At 37.0% G+C, this 20,321-nt stretch overlaps 1 protein-coding gene across 1 annotated transcript in view; it reads right to left on the bottom strand.

Annotated features, from left to right (window-relative positions):
• Window positions 1-1,274: 1,274 nt before the first annotated feature.
• Window positions 1,275-20,321, bottom strand: part of LOC126473695 (protein N-terminal asparagine amidohydrolase) — a 240,004-nt gene continuing 220,957 nt past the window's right edge. Inside the window, exons 5-8 of the mRNA XM_050100934.1 lie at window positions 18,797-18,904; window positions 16,701-16,801; window positions 9,536-9,697; window positions 1,275-3,976 (exon numbers count right to left, since the gene is read on the bottom strand). Coding sequence (XP_049956891.1) covers window positions 3,851-3,976; window positions 9,536-9,697; window positions 16,701-16,801; window positions 18,797-18,904 — 497 coding nt within the window. The 3' untranslated portion in view covers window positions 1,275-3,850. The remainder of the gene's footprint in view (window positions 3,977-9,535; window positions 9,698-16,700; window positions 16,802-18,796; window positions 18,905-20,321) is intronic.

The following is a 20,321-nucleotide window of genomic DNA, read 5'->3' as shown; positions in this document are numbered from 1 at the left end:
GATGTCCTCACCTCAGTCCAAGTCATGAAGATGTCATCAGTGAATTTGAAATAGGTGAGAGGTTTCGGATTTTGGGTGATTAGGAAGGAGTCCTCTAATGGCACACAAATGCATTACACAGGATGGTGCCATGCAGTTGACCATTGCTGAATCATGGATCTGTCAGTAACAGCTTCAAAGGTGAAGTTAATTCTGGGTGGAGTTATAGATTGTCATGGTGACCAGGAAGGAGATTGTAGGTTTAGAGTCATTTAAGGGTTGGAAAGGGTAGTATTCAATAGCAGCAAGGCCATAGGCATTTGGAGTGTTAGTGTAGAGGTAGGTGGTATCAACAGATAAGTGCTAGGTGCTGGATGGTAAAGGGACAGCAACTGTGGAGAGTCAGTGGAGGAAATGGTCATGTCTTTTATATGGGATGGTAGGTTATGGATAATAGGCTGGTGGCATTGGTCCACATGGGTAGAGATTTTCTCTACTGGGGCACAGTAACAAACCACAATGGGGAGTCATGGGTGGTTGGGTTTACAAACATGTAGAAGACAGGAGTTTGGGGGGTGGTGAGGGTGAGCAGAGATGTGGACTCTGGGGAGAGGTTCTGGGATGGACCTAAGGATTTAACAAAGGACAGGAGATTCTGCTAAATTTCTGGAATGGGCTCACTGTGGCAGGACTTATAGGTGGATGTACTGGAGAGATGGTGGAGGCCTTCTGACAGATGGCTTGCAGTTCATAGCCACAGTGGCAGAGCCTCTGTCAGCAGATAGAACTATAAGGTTGGTCTATGTTTTTAGATAGTGAATTGCTATTTCTTCAGCAGATATGTGGTTGGTTTCAATGTTGAGGGATTTGGGGAATGATGGGGAGGCAAGGTTCGAAATTAGGGAATTCTGGAAAGTTGATGGAGTGTGATTTTGGGTACTGCATGCACAGAACATTTATTAATGTAAATCAGTAATTATTATAAGAAACAAAATCTGTTTGTCATAATTGCTTGAGCCTGCTGATGAACTTTTGCATAACTGGTAGGGAGTATGCATACATGAATTAGAAGAAAGGAAGATTATGGTTAGAAACTCCCTTAAAACACTGAGTTCATTAGTGGCAATGTACAAACTCAGGATAGACAAGGATGGAGGGAGCAAACTAGCTCTGGTCATTTCAGAGGAATGATCCGAGCATTTACCTTAAATAATGTTAGGAAAAAAACTTTAAATTTATTCTCTCTCTCTCTCTCTTCGATATTCAGTTTACATAAGCAATTAATAGTCTTCATCTTATAGTTGTGTAATTTTTTTAATGCTAGCAACTTTATATTACAGTTCCCTGATACTTACAATATTTTAATATTGTGCCAGACAACTGTGATACAAAGATATACAGTAAAAAAATAAATGTTATCCACGTTGAAAGTCACTTAAAATGTACAAAAATACAAATCTGTGGCAAATTAACTTCATTAATGTAAATTTCTACCATTTTTTAAGAAAGACATTTATTGTATAGTACAAAATGATTTAAGTAAACTTGTAACAAACATGAGGCATTCTATGGCATTGCCTCTGAACACCTTCAAATACATACAAAACTAAAATATGTACTTTGTCATAAAATATGAACACGAACAACAAATAAGATGTAGCTGTTGTGTCTTTGCAACAATCTCTCAACAAATTTACAAGCATACAAATTAATCTGGATTCTCCAGAACTATTACTTAATATATAAAAACAAAATATTTCTCAAAACATTATCTCTCACAAAAGAGAGCCAACACTAATGACAGCTAAAAGTTGAATAATCTCTGGTATAATCACACATAGAGCTTTCAAGTCACATGCCCAAACAGTGGGCCACAAAAGAATTCAGTCTCATATCTGTGAAACCATTAATGAACCTACAATATTTATTTTCTCTTAGCATTCACACAATAGATATGGAATAATTGATATGTAGGTTTCTTTGAATAAGTGACTATGTTGGCGTTATTTTCCTTGAGAGACCCCGACGAAATACAGCAGTTTAAGAAAAACATTATTTGAATCACATTAAAAGTAAATTGTGCATTACACCTAATTTCTTTTGTTTTTGTGCCGACTTCTAGGGATAATGCTTTTTCAACACTATAATGTTAAATTAACAGTACATAAATGCATAAAAGCATCAGGCAATTTGTCAGTTGCATAAACAGCAGGAAATAAACATGCAGCCCACAAATGACTTCCCAGAACAATCAGTTGATTTTATATCAGGAAATAACAAGTGAAAAATTGTATGTTTTAAAAGAAAAATACAGTTCTGTAGTACAGTTTCTCCAAAATTGTTTTTTTATAATAATCATTTCATTGATTTCCATGAAAATGGCTTTTCTTTTATAAATTTGTATACTGAACAGATTATCTCTTCTAAGTAAGTTATGCCATGAACATCACAAATATTCTCAGGGCAACACAATGCCTCATTTTCTTTATTTGTTACTACTTACTTCTAAAAGCACCTAGAAAGAGATGCATCAGTCAGGTAATTAGAACAATCACAATTCAACATAGACTGTCAAGACTTTAACAACTTATCTTTGAGGACAACCGTGTATTGAAATTTGCCTGCATAGTTTTACAGTGACTATCATTCTTTGATTACTAGAAGTAAAAAAGCAACTGTAACAGAATGTCCTTGTTACACTTGTTTTGCCTATTAAAAGATGGTGTTTTGTATTCTAGGAACTTCTGAGCATACACCATTAATGCACTTTTGTGGATGTAAGTGGAAAGAAGCTAAAAAATAACAGTAAATATGTATGTGGAAAAAAAAAAGGATGAAGAAGAAGAATACTCCCATGAAACTTAATCTTAGTGGCTAATGGTAGGTGAGCATTCACATGAGATTGTTGTGTGCATGTACCCACACCGCATCACTGATCAATAGATGCTTCATGTGTAAAGACAATGTGAGAATTTATCGAGTACTACATGACAGAGTTCACTGTACTCCACTGTCATGAATAAGCCTTCATCTGATGATGTACTCTGAAGAATATGTAAACTCATAAAGGCATGTGCTTAATGCCTCAGTAGTTACAGTATTAAGAAGAATAAAGTATACACCAGTAGTTCCACTACATATCTTTCAAATTCTATAAAATTAATATACAGCAATAACATTGTGATATGCCCTTTATTTACTAGATTGCCCTCACATGTTCAAGACTTAGTTATACAAGGAAAGTGTTTCCAAAAGTAATGACACAAACTTTAAAAATAGTTGCTGTAGTTGGGAGCAAAACCCAGATAATCAGCCAATGTGGGGGATCTTATTAATTATGTAATGGAGATATGTATTAACAACTTGTGTGAATGACAGTTCACTCCTGGCACCTGAACTTTTCACAAAAAAATGCCTGTCACTAGTGATCAACATTAAACACCTTCTCCATCTAACACCTGTAACAGCACTATTACTGATTATGAGAGATCATCAAATTTTTCTTTTCTTTTCTCTTTTTCAAAAAATTCGATGAAATAAACAGCCATGCAGACATTTGTTCCAATAATTATTCTGAAAAAGCTTTTCACAATAATGCCTATCCTTGCTTTCATATGGTGACACTATACTACAGTGAAGTATAACAGTGATATGTAATATATACAGCAGTAGTATAAACAGTCACAAAATATCTCTCAAAAATAAAAGAAGCATTGTAATAAAAAGGAAAAGGATTACAAGGTAGTGAAAACTAATGACATAGAATTAAGATTACAACTGTGTCAGAAGCACAAGTGATTCACTTTACTTGCTGTCCCACCATTTGAGGTGAGTTTCAGAAATGGGCACCACTGCTGACTTTTGCCAGCAATCAGTAGCGTATTGGCACCCACTGTCCCGTGTTCTCGTCCCGTCGGTAGTACCGTGGCCTATTGTCCCTGAACACCGTGATTGCTGGGAAGGGATGCTCTTGGATGTACTTCAGTGTTGCACGTATCTTAACATTGAGAAAAACTCTGTCAGTTAAATGTTCATGAGGAACATCTTGGGTGAAACACAAAAATGTATGGAATAACAGTACACAACAACATTATATGTTTTAGTGTTGAGCAGTCATCAGGCACATAAATGACATTAAAATCAATGCTAAGCTACTGAGCAATGTCCTCATTTAGAACTATCTATTTAAGACACACATATACACACACTGCTACACTGTCCCGATGCATCAGCTCGACTGGGCTGAGGAGCTTTGTCAGCTGGAATGAGTGAAAGGAATAAGAAGGTGAAAGGAATAAAAAGGTGAAGGGGAAAGGAAGGGTTGAAAAGGAAGGTGGCAGACAGGGAAACGAATAGGAGTGTGGCACCAATGATTCAACCTTGGTGCAGGTACTCAACATTAAATGAGGCACATAATGAATTGGAGGAATGGGTTGAGGGGTGTGGGAGGAATGGATTGAGAGTTGTGGGAGGGGAGGTAGAAAAGGGATATGATCAGTGAGCAGGAGATTGGGAACAAGCATGGCATAATGATGGACCAGAATATTTTATAGATTGGGTTTTGGGGGAAGGGAGTGTATAACAACCTGGGAGAGGTGGCAGAAACATCTTTCTCATCTCTTCTAGAGTGGTATTCCACTACCTACCCAATCTCTGGAATATCCTGGTTCATCCTTATGTTATATGTACTCATAACTCCTTGCCAAATGGCTTGTATTCATGAGGAAAACCTATTCTATCCACCAACACTGTACATCCATTCCAGTCCATTAATACACACCCAGTGTTGACTCTGATGTTTCTCTTTTCTATCTCCCCCACCCCAAACATACTCCATCACATTCTTACCCTGGTCCCTTGTTGCCTCTCTCTCCTTTTGCTCCACCACTCCCTCCCCCTCCCATCTTCCTTCCGCCTCTCTCCCAGTCCATTTGGCAACCCTCTCACCCTCCAGGCCACATTGCTGGGAAAATGTAGCCAATGGGGACAATACTGACATGCATGTATATGCATGTTTTTGTTAGTTAGTTCTGAAGGACATTTTGTGAATGTTCCAAAATGATTTCAATCTTGTATGTGTGCCTGAAAACAGCCAAATGTCTTTGCTATCGGGTAATTTGTTGCTTTGCCTCTTATCATTGTTTATAAAAATATGAAAATGATCTGAAAATTACAAACAAAATCATATAAATACAAGGAAAATTGAAAGGATCCATTACTGAGAATGAGTGAAGCATGTTACAGAATGCTTTTTTACTCTCTTCAGAAGCTCCTTTATGACCACTTTAACTCTGCTGGGGACACTTTCAATGAGGTGCCTGAATGTCAGTGGGGAATGGCAGTGCATTTTTCCTCAAGAACTGGAACCAGAGAAGTTCATGATGTTGGAGTATGGAGTGAAGTTGATTTTCTGACTCATCCCACTGTCAGGTCAGGACTTTGCGCAGGACAGTCCATTTCAGAAATGTTATTGTCCACAATCCAGTGGCTCACAGATGTAGCTTTATGAACCAGTGCTTTGTCATCCTGACACAAACAATCATCATCTCTGGTGTGTTCCTTAACAGTATGAAGTACACAATGCTGTTAAATGTGTTCATATCCTTTTGCATTTAATGATTTCTTAAGAACAGTAAGAGGATCACACCCGGACCATGAAAAACATTCCCATTCTGTAACACCATCACCTCTGTACTTCATTGTTGTCACTACACAAAACATCAGGTTCTTCAGGCATTTGCCAAACTCAAACACTTCCAATAGACTGCCACATCTTATAGTGTGATTCATCACTACAAATCACTCATTTCTGGTCATCCACTGTCCAGTGGCATCACTCTTTACATCACTTCAAGCATCACTTAGCACTGACTGCAGAAGTGTGCAGCCTATGAGGAGTTTTGCAACTATTGTACCCCATTCTTTTTAACTCCCTATGCATGTCATTGTACCAACTATACTGCTGGTAGCACTTTGAAACTCAGAAACGATTCCTTTCACTGACTTCATGTGATTTTGTACAACTGACCTCCACAGTCCTTGATAGTCCTTGCCCATCAGTATATGAGGCATGCCTCGTCTTGGTTAAGCTGGGGTTGTTTCTTCACATTTCCGCTTCATAATCACATCACCAATCATCAGCTAGAGCAGATTTAAAAAAAAAAAAAAAATTGAAATGTCCCTGCTGCACCTGTCAATCAGATGACATCCAGTGAATAGTCCATATTCGAGGCCACTGAGCTATCCTGAAGGAGCCATTCTATTATTCTGGTTCTTTACTGACAACACGATTCTCCCTCTCACGACATCTAGTGGTCAATTCCAAATTTCATAGGGCTGTCCAGATACTTTTTACCAGGTAGTGTAAATCATGCAACACTAAATCAATTGTGACTCTCTTAAGAAAAAAAAAAATCCTATAGAACATTACTCTCAGGATTTACAATGAAAATATCCCAGCTAATAAACATCCGTCACATCTGTACTGTGATACAATGAGTGTGGTGGCACAGTAATGAAAGAGTGCACTCGTATTTGGGGGGAAGGCAGTTAAAATGCTCATCTGCCCATTCAAATTTAGTTTTTCTGTGATTTCTCTAGAGTGCTTAAGGTGAATGCCAGGCTGTATTTGGTTGGAGTCCAGGTAGTGAGTACACATAACCACAAAACTTGCAGCACCTGAAGAACATAGCTGGGTCAGTATATTGTGCATAAAATGGAAACAACAAATTAGCAGAACACGTGGAAACACATGATTAATTACACTATTAATTACCAGAACTTCAAAATTCACACTGCTGAATATTTGTTCATACATATACCCAGATATAAACTGCACAGCACTAATATGATAGTCAATGCAAAGAACTTAATAGAAGAATTAATTTGATGTTTTGATAGTAATGTTGAATCTATTGTAACAGCAAAACAACAGTTGTGCTGTAACTGTAAAAATGTCAAAGAAAGCATACTGAACAAGAAGATAATATGCAAATTTTTAGTTATGTAAACACAGATGATGTGACTTACCGAACGAAAGTTCTGGCAGGTCGATAGACACACAAACAAACACAAACATACACACAAAATTCAAGCTTTCGCAACAAACTGTTGCCTCTTCAGGAAAGTGGGAAGGAGAGGGAAAGACGAAAAGATGTGGGTTTTAAGGGAGAGGGTAAGGAGTCATTCCAATCCCGGGAGCGGAAAGACTTACCTTAGGGGGAAAAAAGGAAAAAAGGACAGGTATACACTCGCACACACACACACACACATATCCATCCGCACATACACAGACACAAGCAGACATTTGTAAAGGCCTTTGCAAATGTCTGCTTGTGTCTGTGTATGTGCGGATGGATATGTGTGTGTGTGCGAGTGTATACCTGTCCTTTTTTCCCCCTAAGGTAAGTCTTTCCGCTCCCGGGATTGGAATGACTCCTTACCCTCTCCCTTAAAACCCACATCTTTTTGTCTTTCCCTCTCCTTCCCTCTTTCCTGATGAGGCAACAGTTTGTTGCGAAAGCTTGAACTTTGTGTATATGTTTGTGTGTCTTTCGACCTGCCAGCGCTTTCGTTTGGTAAGTCACATCATCTTTGTTTTTCGATAAATTTTTCCCACGTGGAATGTTTCCCTCTATTTTTTTATATATAGTGTCGATATTAATTAGAGATTTAAATTATTCTTTAGTATTTTATTCATCATCAGCAACTGTAATTGTATTTATCAAAATAATCAGCAACGAGTTGCACAAAAGAACTTTTATTTCCCTAACCAGTTTCAGGCACTTAGTGCCCTTCTTCAGAAGGCTATAACTATTGCATTATTTGTGAGTGTCAACAAGATGCACACAGCATACTGCTGTTGTCATGTTGTTCATATTTGCCTGTACAAAAATGGTACAAAGAATCCAAACAAGTGCAGACACTATACCAGAACTTCACTTGTTGTTTCACTTCCTTATACAATCTTTGTACAGGCACAATGAACCACATGACCATAGCAATGTGCTGTATGCACCTTACTGTTGAAACTCACAAATAATTTGATAGTTATAACCTTCTGAAGAAGGGCACTAAGTGCCTGAACCTGGTTCTCTCTCCCCTTGGAAGGTCCAATGGTACCGACAAGCTGCTGTATCATCCTCAGCCCACAGGCGTCACTGGATGTGGATATGGAGAGTATTGTGGTCAGCACATCACTCTCCCAGCTGTAAGTCAGTTTACGAGACCGGAGCTGCTACTTCTCAATCAGGCAGCTCCTCAGTTTGCCTCACAAGGGCTGAGTGCACCTCACTTGCCAACAGCCCTCGGCCGACTGCATAGTCACCCATCCAAGCGCTAGCCCAACCTGACAGTGCTTAACTTTGGCGATCTGATGGGAACTGGTGTTACCACTGCAGCAAGGCCATTGGCTGAACCTGGCTAGGGAAATAAAATTTATTTTGCACAGCTGGTTGCTAATTATTCTGATGAATAATATTATTCTGCATATACTGAAAATTCTGTGCACTTGTTTTGCATAGTATGTACACATTATGTCCATATATAGAAATATTTTCTTGTTTCTTCCTTTCTATGTCATGAAACATGTAGCTATTTCACATATATTAGACAATATTTATAAAATGTCAATTGTCTATGAATGAATAATGAAATTCGATTAAATAAATTGTTGTTAACAAGAGGCAGAAAGTGACTACCAGAAGTAACTGCTGATAACTATGGCAATTTTAAGAAAAATTTAAGTATTATACCAATAGCTAAAAAGTGAGCTGCTTCTGAAACCTAATAAATTGAAAACATACAGTAGGTAGTTAAGTCCCATGAAGTAAATAGAGAGCATCAGCATCTTTTTATCAAAGGTATTTGAATGACTATTCTCTGAAACAATGACTTTTTCAACAACTTAAAATATTTGGGATAGCCTACTGCATTGGAGCTGAGGCTGCGAGATTTGTTACCTACTGATGAGTCATACAAAGGCTGAGTGTTATGTTAAAATGGTAAACATTAGAGTTTTTTGCACTATTTAAAGTTTCAAAATTATATCTCTTGAGGCAAAAGCAACTAGAAGCGTGTTGCTCATACACCACCAAACTGCATAATTCTCTGTTTCACTGTTCCAGTGAGATTCACTGTTCTAGGTGGAAGAGGTGGCGAGGGGATGGGAGGGTTGGAAAAAAAAACTTTCCATTTGTCCATTTGTCAGGTTTTGTTCCTTCTACCTTACAACTCCAGTTGCTTTTGTAGATGAAATAGCTCTTATGCAAAATCTCTAATAACAATCAAACAACTGCTAGTGCAGCCTGCTATTAATTCAGCTTTACAAGTCAAAAACAAATAGGAAAATGTTGATTTATGATCAAATATGTTGAATTTGTTCTACCACTTCTTTCCATATCCTATGCTTTTTGGGTTGCCCAATGCGTAACACAATATAAATATTTGCTGGGAATTTTTAGTTTCTCCCAGCATACTCAATAATCTATGGTTGACAGCAAGACAAAATTTCACTGATCATTGAATTTTTGTACATACACATAGCATAATGACAAACCTGCATTACAAAGTGTGGTGGCTCTACTTCAGGTGATGTGCTTAAATGTTGCAGTATAAGTTCATCCGGTTGTTCGAGCCACAAGTCAACTCCACGCAGAGGGTCATAATTGAATGGTCCAATTCTTAACAGACCCAGATTGGAGTCATAAATATCCAGCACCTGCAAATTAATATCACTACATTAGGATACGTTCACTGCAACCTTTATTACTTTCTGTAAATGAAATATCTCATCTGTTATAACAAGTAATAAATTCTGGCGGAATGATTTTCAGAGCACTAAACATATTTACTTGCAGAGACAAGTGATATCTTTGACTTTTTTCAAAAAATGGTTCAAATGGCTCTAAGCACTATGCGACTTAATATCTGAGGTCATCAGTTGCCTAGACTTAGAACTACTTAAACCTAACTAACCTAAGGACAGCACACAACACCCAGCCATCACGAGGCAGAGAAAATCCCTGACCCCGCCAGGAATCAAACCCGGGAACCCGGGTATCTAAATGTCAATGTATGCCTTACAGCAATGACAAAAGGAACTGAAATCATAGCATATTATAATAAAGTGTTTAATTTTGACAAATTAAAGGGAAAAAAGAAGGAAAAGAAAGTTTGCAAGAGTGTGTTAATAAAAAAAAATAATTAAAACAACATAAAGGGTAAAACATTTAGGATCCTGTATCAAGAGAGAGATGCTGAAGGGAAAGAACTGAACAAGAAGTTTGTTCTCCAGCACAGAAGGCTCAAAGCCAACACAGATGGTAACAACCGATAAAAGAAATACTAATGGTTATGAGACTGATATGCTAGATAATTAATAAGTTCTTTTTTTTTTTAGAGAAACAGATGAGAAAAGGAAAATCAGATAGGAAAAAGTCTAAGGATTAGATAAGGCAAAAGATGAAAAAAAAGAAGGAAGATAAGTGCCTAATTCTTCATGGATGATCATGTCAGTAGTGACAAAGAACACACTTTTTTCAGACAAGAATGAGGAAAGAAATCTGCCGTGTCATTTTCATATGAACCATTGTATGAAATTATGTAAGCAGGCCACAAATCACATGTACCAGGATTTCCAGACTTGGATTTGAAGCTCATTGTCCTTGAACGCATGTCTAATCTGCTAACTGTGCTTCCTCACTCGATAAGAATGAGCAGAAGACCTAAAATGAGACAGAAATGAAAGAAAGAAAGAAAACCAAAATGGTAAAACAAAGACCACACCATTCAGACTAGAGAGAGGAGAAATCACTGAGCAAACAATGATGCATCCAAGGCAGAATATAGAATCGACTAGAATTAAAGTTTTTTATTTTCCTGGTTAATTTATCTAACACTAAAATAGAGGAATTCTTCCTAAGTGTAGATGAAAACACTGGGAAAATGGACCATTAATATGAAATCCATTTTATTTACTTGGACTGGAATTGCACCAAGTCACAGAACAGCAGTAATTTCTATGGTTATGATGGTATGGAAACATTAAATATGGCATGCCAGAAGGTTTGGTGCTTGGCTCCCTCCTATTCTTGGCGTACATGAACAATTTATAAATGATATTGGAGTACCCTTAAGAAACTGTCACGTTTGTTGATGACACAGGTACACTGATAATGGGTGTAAACACATTCATATCTGTCAAAGCAAAAGAATAATGGAACAGGTCTATAACTGGTTCACTGCAGATAACTCACCTTCACCTTATGTAGACTCATTGTGGAATTTCAGACTAATTAAAATTACTATCAGGTATCAGGAGTAGAAATCAATGGGCAACACTTTTTTTTTTTAATGTGTATGAAATTTCTAGGCATCCAAATACACAATGAACTGAGATGCAGCAATGTCTGGATAAGTTGACTAAAAAGCTCAATCCTGTAGGACTGCATTTTAAATTATTGTATTGACCTGCAAATGAAATTGCTAGAACATTTTGCAGAAGCCTCTTCAGAGCTCTAAAGATTCTTCCACTCATGTGCAAAATATATTTACCCTCTGAATGTATTTATAATCAATCAGAAAAGTGCATTTAAAATGAAACGTGAAATTCACCAACACAATTCTGTAAGTAAAAATAATTTCCAAATAGACCATGCACCCTTGTGTAGGGTACATGATGTCATTTTATATTCTGGCACAAAAGCTGGTAGACATCAAACAAGGAAACATAAAATCCTCAGATATTCAAAAAGAAAGTAAAAGACTGTATCTTATTAGCTCCTCCTCCTCCTATAATTTAGTACAATATTTGGAGTTGAGGCACCAAGATGCAAAATTCTGTTAATACTAATGTACACATTATGCAGGTTTTAACTTTTCCAATATTAGACAGCTGACAATGGTCCCTGAAATCAGTAAAGTTATATGAATGCATAGTATGGAGTACACATAAAAAAGGGGAGTAGACTATTTCAGAGTAACTCTTCTTGGGAAGAGAGAGAGAGAGAGAGAGAGAGAGAGAGAGAGAGAGAGAGAGAGTTTGTGTAAGTAATCTGCACAAAATTGCTGATGTAAGCAGTGCAGCATTGGTCATAATTTGTTGTATGGCTTCTTTCTGTTTCATTTATGTTTAGAGTATGGGAAGAATCATGGCTTAAACACATCTGCATGTGTTATAATTAATCTAATCTTGCCCTTGTGATTTCTACACAGAAGTGATACATAGGAGACAGTATGAGTCAAATTACAGTCAAATTACATTAGCTCCATGGCATGTAGCTATTGTCAGTTGTCCAAGGAGGTGGTTGCGTCAAATACATCCATCATGTATGAACAACAAAGTGTAATTTGTTTTCTATGGAGCAAGGGGTGAATGCCCATGAAAATTCACAGGGAAGTGCAGCCTACCTGTGGGCAAAATGTCTTGCTTTGTGAAGTGTGAGGTGGTGGTGTTGTGAATTTGCATGACAATGAGCATTTGGCAAGGCTGCATTTGTTGCAGACTGATGACAATACTGGATGCAATGTTGAAAGTAGAGTGCTGTGTATACCTCAATGGTGTTTCCTAGAAGCTTGACATTTTGTATGAGAATGTTTACAAAACCATTCATGGGTCCTTAGGGTACAAGAAATTTTCATATCAGTGGGTGCTTAAGTAGTTGGATGACATGATGAAATGCAAGTGAATGGTTGTTTCACTGAATCATCTGCAATGGTATGCCGAGTTGGGTGACCATTTCTTGGACCTCTTTGTCACTTCCAATGAAATGTGAGTACTGAATTCAGTGCTGGTATTAAAGCAGCAGAGCACCAGGAGGAAACATTCGGGTTCAATAGAAACAAAAAAATAAAATTCTGTTCAGTGCCATCTGCTGGGAAGGTGACGTTAATGATCTTGTGGAATCACTGAGGACCACTCTCCAGTATTTCATGACACTACATGCCACCATCAATGTCAACAGTTATTGTTCCACAGTATCACACACACGGGCTGCCATCAGGATTAAGTGCTGAGATATTCTCAATGTGCACAATGAGCTTAATCCTCCATGACAATGCAAGGCCACACGTGGCAAACAAAATGGCCGACAAACTCCAGTCATTTCACTAGGAGAGTATCGACTAGTCTGGACTACCCACTACACAATCTGGACCTCATCCCTAGTGATTTACATGTTTTCCTGGCAGGGCAGTGATTAATATGCAACAGTGAAGCCAAGATAGCAGTCTGACAGTGGTTCCACAGTCAGACAGATGAATTCTGGCACAGGGGCATATCAAATTTAGTGCTGTGATGGGGCAAATGTTTGAACTGGTGTGGGGAATATGCAGAAAATAGTATAAGATAAACAGAATAGTACATGCATTTGTAATTACCTGTATGTACCTTATTTTGGCTAATGAAAAATTAAGGCAAAGACTTTCTGATTCAACCCTGTAGTGTGTTCCCAGATTCATCATTTAAAGCTGATTATTGCAACTTTGTAAGTAGTCTTTCTCAGAATAGTTTGTGTCTATCTCAAGCATCTGCCAGTTCAGTTTTTTCAGCATCTCCATGATGTTCTCCTGTATTTCAAAGAAACCTGTGACCATTCATGCTCTCCTTCTTAATACACATTCAATGTTCCATGTTAGTCCTGTTTGGTATGAATCCCACATACTTGAACAACACTGTAGAATGGGTTGCATGAGTGTTTTATAAGCAATCTCCTTTGTAGAAGGATTGTATTTACCCTACTATTCTACCAATGATCAAAGTCTGCCACCTGTTTTACCTATGACTGGGCGTATGTCGCTGTTACACCCTAATCCTACCGTGTTATTTATCTTTGGTTCACACATTACACTTAGTTTCAATATACTTAACATGTATAGTACATCAAATTATATATTAATGGAACAAGCAGCCACTGCAAGCTACTTCTGAAAACTATATCAACAACCAGTTAAGCTCACATTTATAATAATGGGAATTAAATCTAGATAACTTCTTTTTCCCTTTGCTTTTTCATAGTTTTTATTTTTATTTATTTTTTTAAACATGGCACTTATTCCCTGATGTCTCAACAGTTGTCCTACCATCCTATTACTTCTTCTGTCACTGTTTTCCATATATTTCTTTCTTCATCAATTCTCCGGAGAACCACCTCATCCCTTACCTTACCAGTCCACCTAATTTTCAGTGTTCTTCTGTAGCACCAGATCTCAAATGCTTCAACTGTCTTCTGTTCCACTTTTCCCACGGTCCATGATTTACTACCATACAACACTATACTCAAAATGTATGTTCAAATTAAGATCTTTGTTTGATACCAGTTGACTTCCCTCCGCCAGGAATGCCCTTTTTGCCAGTGCTAGACTGCTTTTTATGTCATCCTTGCTCCATCCATCATGGGTTACTGAGCTGTCTAACTAGAAGAATTCCTTAACTTCATCTGCTTCATGAGCCCCAGTTTTGATTTTAGGTTTCTTGCTATTCTCATTTCTGCTACTTCTCATTACTTTCATCTTTCTTCAATTTACCCTCAATCCATATTCTGTACTCATTGGATTCTTTATTCCATTGAACAGATACTGTAATTATTCTTCACTTTTGCTGAGCATACCAATGTCATCAGTGAATCTTATTATTGATATCCTTGCACCCTGAATTTTAATCCCTCTCTTGAAATTTCCCCATATTTCTTCAAGTATAGATTGAACAGTAGGAGCAAAAGACTAGATCCTTGTCTTACACCCTTTTAAATCCAGGCATTTTGCTCTTGGTCCTCTGGTATTATTGTTCCCTCTTGATTCTTGTACATATTGCATATTATGAACCTTTCCCTACTGCTTACCTCTATTTTTCTCAGAATTTTGAACATATTGCACCACTTAAGACTGTCAAACACTTTCCCAAATCAACAAATCCTATGTACATATCTTGATTCTTCTTCAATCTTTTCTTTTCCATTCATCTGTGTATTATTCTTGTCAGCAACTTGAATGCTCAAGCTATTAAGCTGATCATGTGATAATCTCACACTTTGTAGCTCTTGTTATCTTCGGAATTGTGTGGATGGTGTTCTTCCAAAAGTCTGATGGTATGTCGCCAGTCTCATACATTCTACATGCCAATGTGAATAGTGATTTTGTTGCCAACAATTTTTATAAATTCCATTTGAATGTCATCTATCCCTCCGGCCCTTTTTGCTCTTAAATCATCCACAGGCCTTTTAAATTCTAATTCTACTAATGAATCTCCTATATCTTCCCCTTGATTCCTGTTTCTTCTTCCATCACACCATCAAACAAGTCTTTACTAAATTGTGGTCTGAGTCTATATGTGCTCCTGAGTACACTTTGTAAGTCTGACCATGATGTAATCTAACTGGAATCTTCCTGTGTCTCTCAGCCTTCTCCAAGTATACCTTTTCCTCCTCCTGTGATTCTTGAACAGAGTATTTACTTTTTGAAAGATTTCATAATGCCTTCAACTGCCATTCTCTTTATTTCATGTACAATTGTACAGTTTTGGTCTTAGGCCATTTTAAGGTATTTTATGAGTGATTTTTTTTAGTAGTAAATTATTCCATGTGTGTCGTTACTCCTAGGATTCCATGTTATGCTCATAAAATAAAACCAAGATGTTTTATGCCATTTTAAGAGCGCGTTAGTGCAAAGAGCTTTACAACAACTGCTTGAAAGTAATATGCTCCTAAAATAGTATAAAACATCTTGGATTTATTTTATGAGCATTACATGGAATCAGAGGAGCAACAACGTGCATGGCATAATTTACTACTAAAAAATCATCCACAAAAACTTGAAAATGACTTAAGGCCGAAATTGTACATGAAATAAAGAGAATGGCAGTTGAAGGCATCATGAAGTCTTTCAAAAGTTCTTCGCAGCTGCAGACACTATCATATTGAAAATTATGGAGTATTCACTGTTACCAACAGAAATTTATTGAAGAACTCAGTCTTTTTTACTCTCTCATTCCTACTTTGAAGCCCATATTCTCCCATAACCCTTTCTTCTACTCATTCCCCTCACAATTGCATTTCAATCCTCCATGACTATTAAAGTTTCATCTCTTTTTTTACATACTGAATTACCCATTAAATATCCTCATTTCTTTCTCTCTCTCTTCACCTTCTGCTTGTGACTTCAGCATGTAAACCTGCACTATTGTTGTCAATGTTAGTTTGCTGTCAGTTCTGATGAGAATAATCCTACTACTACTACCACCACAACCACCACCACCACCACCACCACCACCACCACCTCACATTTCTCTGAAAGAGATACATTTTCTCACACATGAGCTGCATTTTTCCATTCACTCCAGTGTGAAAGGCAGTATCCAGAATTAATGCAGTCCAGGAAACTGTCACCCTCCTCAGTAAACTACTGCAGATGATTCTGTGACACTGTCATTCATGCGCCTTTCATCATGTTATCCAACTTCTTAGGCACCCACCAATATGAAACCCTCTGGTACCTCAAGGATCCATGAATGATGTCAGAAACACTCCCATACAAAATTCCAAGCTCCTGGGAAATGTCCTTGCAGCCACACACAACTGCATCCACATGAGAAGCACTGCTGTCAGTCAATGACGAGAGAGTTACTTACACCACATTTACTTCAACTGATCACAATATCCAGTGTTATCCAGACATGGCACAAAGTATAAGTAGGATTGATGGAAGACAAGTTGTTTTATAAGACATACCTGCTGGCCACCCCTCAGATGCCTGGCAATCCGCAGAGCCAGGTCGGGGCCCTTGTCTGGAAAAGTTGCTGGGAACAGTTCACCAGTCTTTGTGATAACACCTGAAATATAAGAAATATGGTAACCTCAATTTGTCGGAAGTTCAGGAACATTCAGGAACAGAGCCCTACAGTAGTTAGTTTTATTTTACTCCAGATCTTTAACTGTAATAACAAAACCTGTTTTGTCAAACTGAAGTAAAAACTGAATACCAATGATATTTATTGCAAAAGGCAAGAAAACACTGAGAGAATAATGCTTTCCTTTTCGTGTTCCCATTTTAATTTTGGTGAATAAATATTAGAAAATTTTGAAAAGTGTAGGTTCTTTCTCATTCTCTTCTCCCCCCTACCGTCCCCCATTCAAACACACCCCAGCCTGCTGATTTACAAAATATTTACAATGCATGAATCAAGCTGCATAAAGATTCAATAGTAATAAAATTACAAATTTTTTTAAGAAAAAGGTTCTGATTAATGTTTGAAATAAAATAACAAAAAGTTCTCTAGGCTCAACAACACTAATTCTGAATTCAGATTATTAAACCACTTTCTAAAATAATCATTTTAAGAATATACATTCAGAAAGTAATAGTGTTTCTATTAGAATATTTTGGTACTAGGATTCATAAGTGTCAAAATTCAACATACATATTCTTCTTCAATAAGTTATTATCTTTGCTGTGAAACTGTTTTGTTGAATATGGCCTTTATATGTGTTAGTTTGTGAGTGGTGCAGTGATGTTGATTAACAGGTTCAAATATTGTGCAGAACATGATGAATAAATTAATGAATGAATTACAAATGACAGCAAAAAATCTGAAAATATAATATAATTGGATAGATACAAAAATCTACTCACTAGGTGGTGACAGCAAAAAATGCACAAAGGTTAAGGAATTGTGTAAGCTTTTGGTGCTAGTGGCTCATTCTTCTGGCAGAAGGGCAGAAGAGGAAGGAAGAGGCATGAAGCAAAATGACTGGTGAGGTTTAAGGACTGTTGAGAGTTACAGAAAAGTCCTCCAGTAAGTCTCCCCTGACCTGGGGTTCTGGACAATTTTTCTGTAACTCTCCCCATTTCCTAAATCTCCTGAGTCCATTTCCTTCATCCCCCTTCCTTTTTCCTTCAACCCCTCTACCAGACGAAGAAGCCACTGGCTCCAGAAGCTTGCAAGATTGCTTCACCTTAGTGTGCTTTTTGCTGCCACCACCTGGTGAGTAGATTTTTTTATTCATCCAATTATAATATGTTTTTAAAAAATTATTTTCATTGATATATTAACCCTCAAGCAGGCATGCCTATGTATAAAGTGCACCAATCACAAATAACAATTGTCTTGTACCAATCCACTGTTGTTTTACAATTATGAGCTCCTACCTGTTGCTTCATTATTGCTCTGTCTAACACAGTGGTAAGTTGTGTTGTCATATATCCAAGCGAGCAACAGTAATATAAAATAAACAGTGAGCTGGGTGAGAAAAAAATTATGAGCTGTGCAAGAAAAAGCCCCAGATTCTGTAATAGCAGCACAATCCCACAATGAGTCAGTTGTCTCCAAGATAATTAGTAATCGAATAAGTGTTCAGCTGGGGTCTGCTGAACTGCACTGTTTAATTCCCTGAGTGGGTCATTACTGTGGGATAACACTTGAGTGATACAATGAAAGTTTATGTTATTACTGCTTAATTTATCAGTTATTTAGGTCATATAAAATAAGTTTATTTTATCACTGCTTAATTAAACCTAGATTAAACGGTGAGTTTGATAGTACAAGTTTATCTTGGTAACATAGAGCCAGCTATTTTTTACATGTGTAAAAACTGTGCCATGTGCCTATTCATGTTACAAAAATTGGTGCACCCACCTGAGGGTTAACAAAGAATTTGAGAGAGATGCTTTTTGTTTGTTTGTTTGTTTGTTTGTTTGTTTGTTTGTTTGTAAGTAATGCATGACCTACTTTATATAAACACAATGTTACTGATTACTGAAAAAGCACTATTTGCAAGACAGTGTGTACTCCTCTACATTAATAACCAACAATGGCAGTCATACTGACCAACACCATACACTATAGGCCAGTGTATGCCACTCCTGATGGTTGTATTAAGTTCCCCCACACATGCCAGTGTCAGGTCTATCTCCACTGGCTGCCGGTGAAATGCATCTGGAACATGTAAAAGTACCACATATGTGCATAGCAAACATGTAGTATTACTTTTGTCTGATTGACTGCTTTACTACTATCTTTGTATTGGTTGTTTACTGACACACTCTAGATCCTTGTGGGTCTATCACAGTTGGATCAATGAAGTTAGAAATAAATAAAATAAAAAAATAAATACATAAATCAGTAGTGAGGGCATTTTTAAATAATGTGAAATGCAAAATTTAATACTTATAGTAATAACACAAAAATGCTGATAAACTGAGATATATGGTTTCATTCTGCTTCTTACTACAAAATGTAAAAAACCCACCCCCATCATGGGGAAACTTAAAGCCTAGTTCTGTGTCAATCACATGACTGTACTTGTAAGCTGTTTCAGTCAGTTAGGCATCTCTATCGAGTTTCATCTGTGTAGTCTGCTCACGTTAATGATACCAAAAATTTTCAGTCAGGAGAAATTGATGGAACACGAAGCAGTTTACTTCTGCTCTGACAGCATTAGTGCATGGGCACAAAAAGAATAGGAAGTATGTTATTGCTGTGTTTGGAAGATAAAATCATTTTGGTGAGTGATATACCTAACAGGGGTGTTTTTATTGAAATATCTTTACTTTATTATCTGCATTTAACAGAATTTACAGTTGTGCTGATTTGTGGATGATTTTCAACACCCAGATATTCACAAGGTAAGGTAATAATCTTTTACATGGTCATTTGAGGGATGATAAAACTAGGTGCATGACTTAGGTATAACTATTCATAGACCACAACATAATTATGATCTCTGTCTTTTTAAGAAATGATGTTTTGGAAAATAATTATTACGTTTCTTAAAACAAATAAATATTGGAGATAAATAATACCACTCTCTATGACGAATTATGAAAATCTGTCATAGGTGCACTGAAACAGATTAAAATCTGTCTGTCTGTCAAAATGTCTATTGATACAAACATTAACACATAATGATTTTTATACAATTCATCAAGATAACTCATGCAAGTACAATTAACAATTATAGAATACACTAAAGATACATTAATTAACTGCAAATATTGCACGATGCCAATGAAAATTCTGTAAATAATTTATTCTGCGGATACCATAATTTGTAAACTGTTTTTAGATTAACCTAGTGGCTATGTTGTTTAACTTACTTGTTGCAGCTATAATTATCTTTATGCATGGTTACATTATAAACCGCATAGCAAAACATGATGGTTTACCACCATATGATGATAATTGTTCATACTGTATATAGTAGCTTTTTCTGTTTCCACAACTGTATCAGAATCACATTCCATCTTATGTTGTAAAAAATGTAACATTACCTATAAGAGCTTCTATCCATATTAAACTGGAATAGAAATAATGGAAGGAGAAAATATAATCCCTCAGCAAATAAACTGAACCA

This window comes from Schistocerca serialis, chromosome 4, assembly GCF_023864345.2.
Source record: "Schistocerca serialis cubense isolate TAMUIC-IGC-003099 chromosome 4, iqSchSeri2.2, whole genome shotgun sequence".
NCBI classification, from domain to species: Eukaryota; Metazoa; Arthropoda; class Insecta; order Orthoptera; family Acrididae; genus Schistocerca; species Schistocerca serialis.
This window is presented reverse-complemented; position numbering and strand designations above follow the sequence as displayed.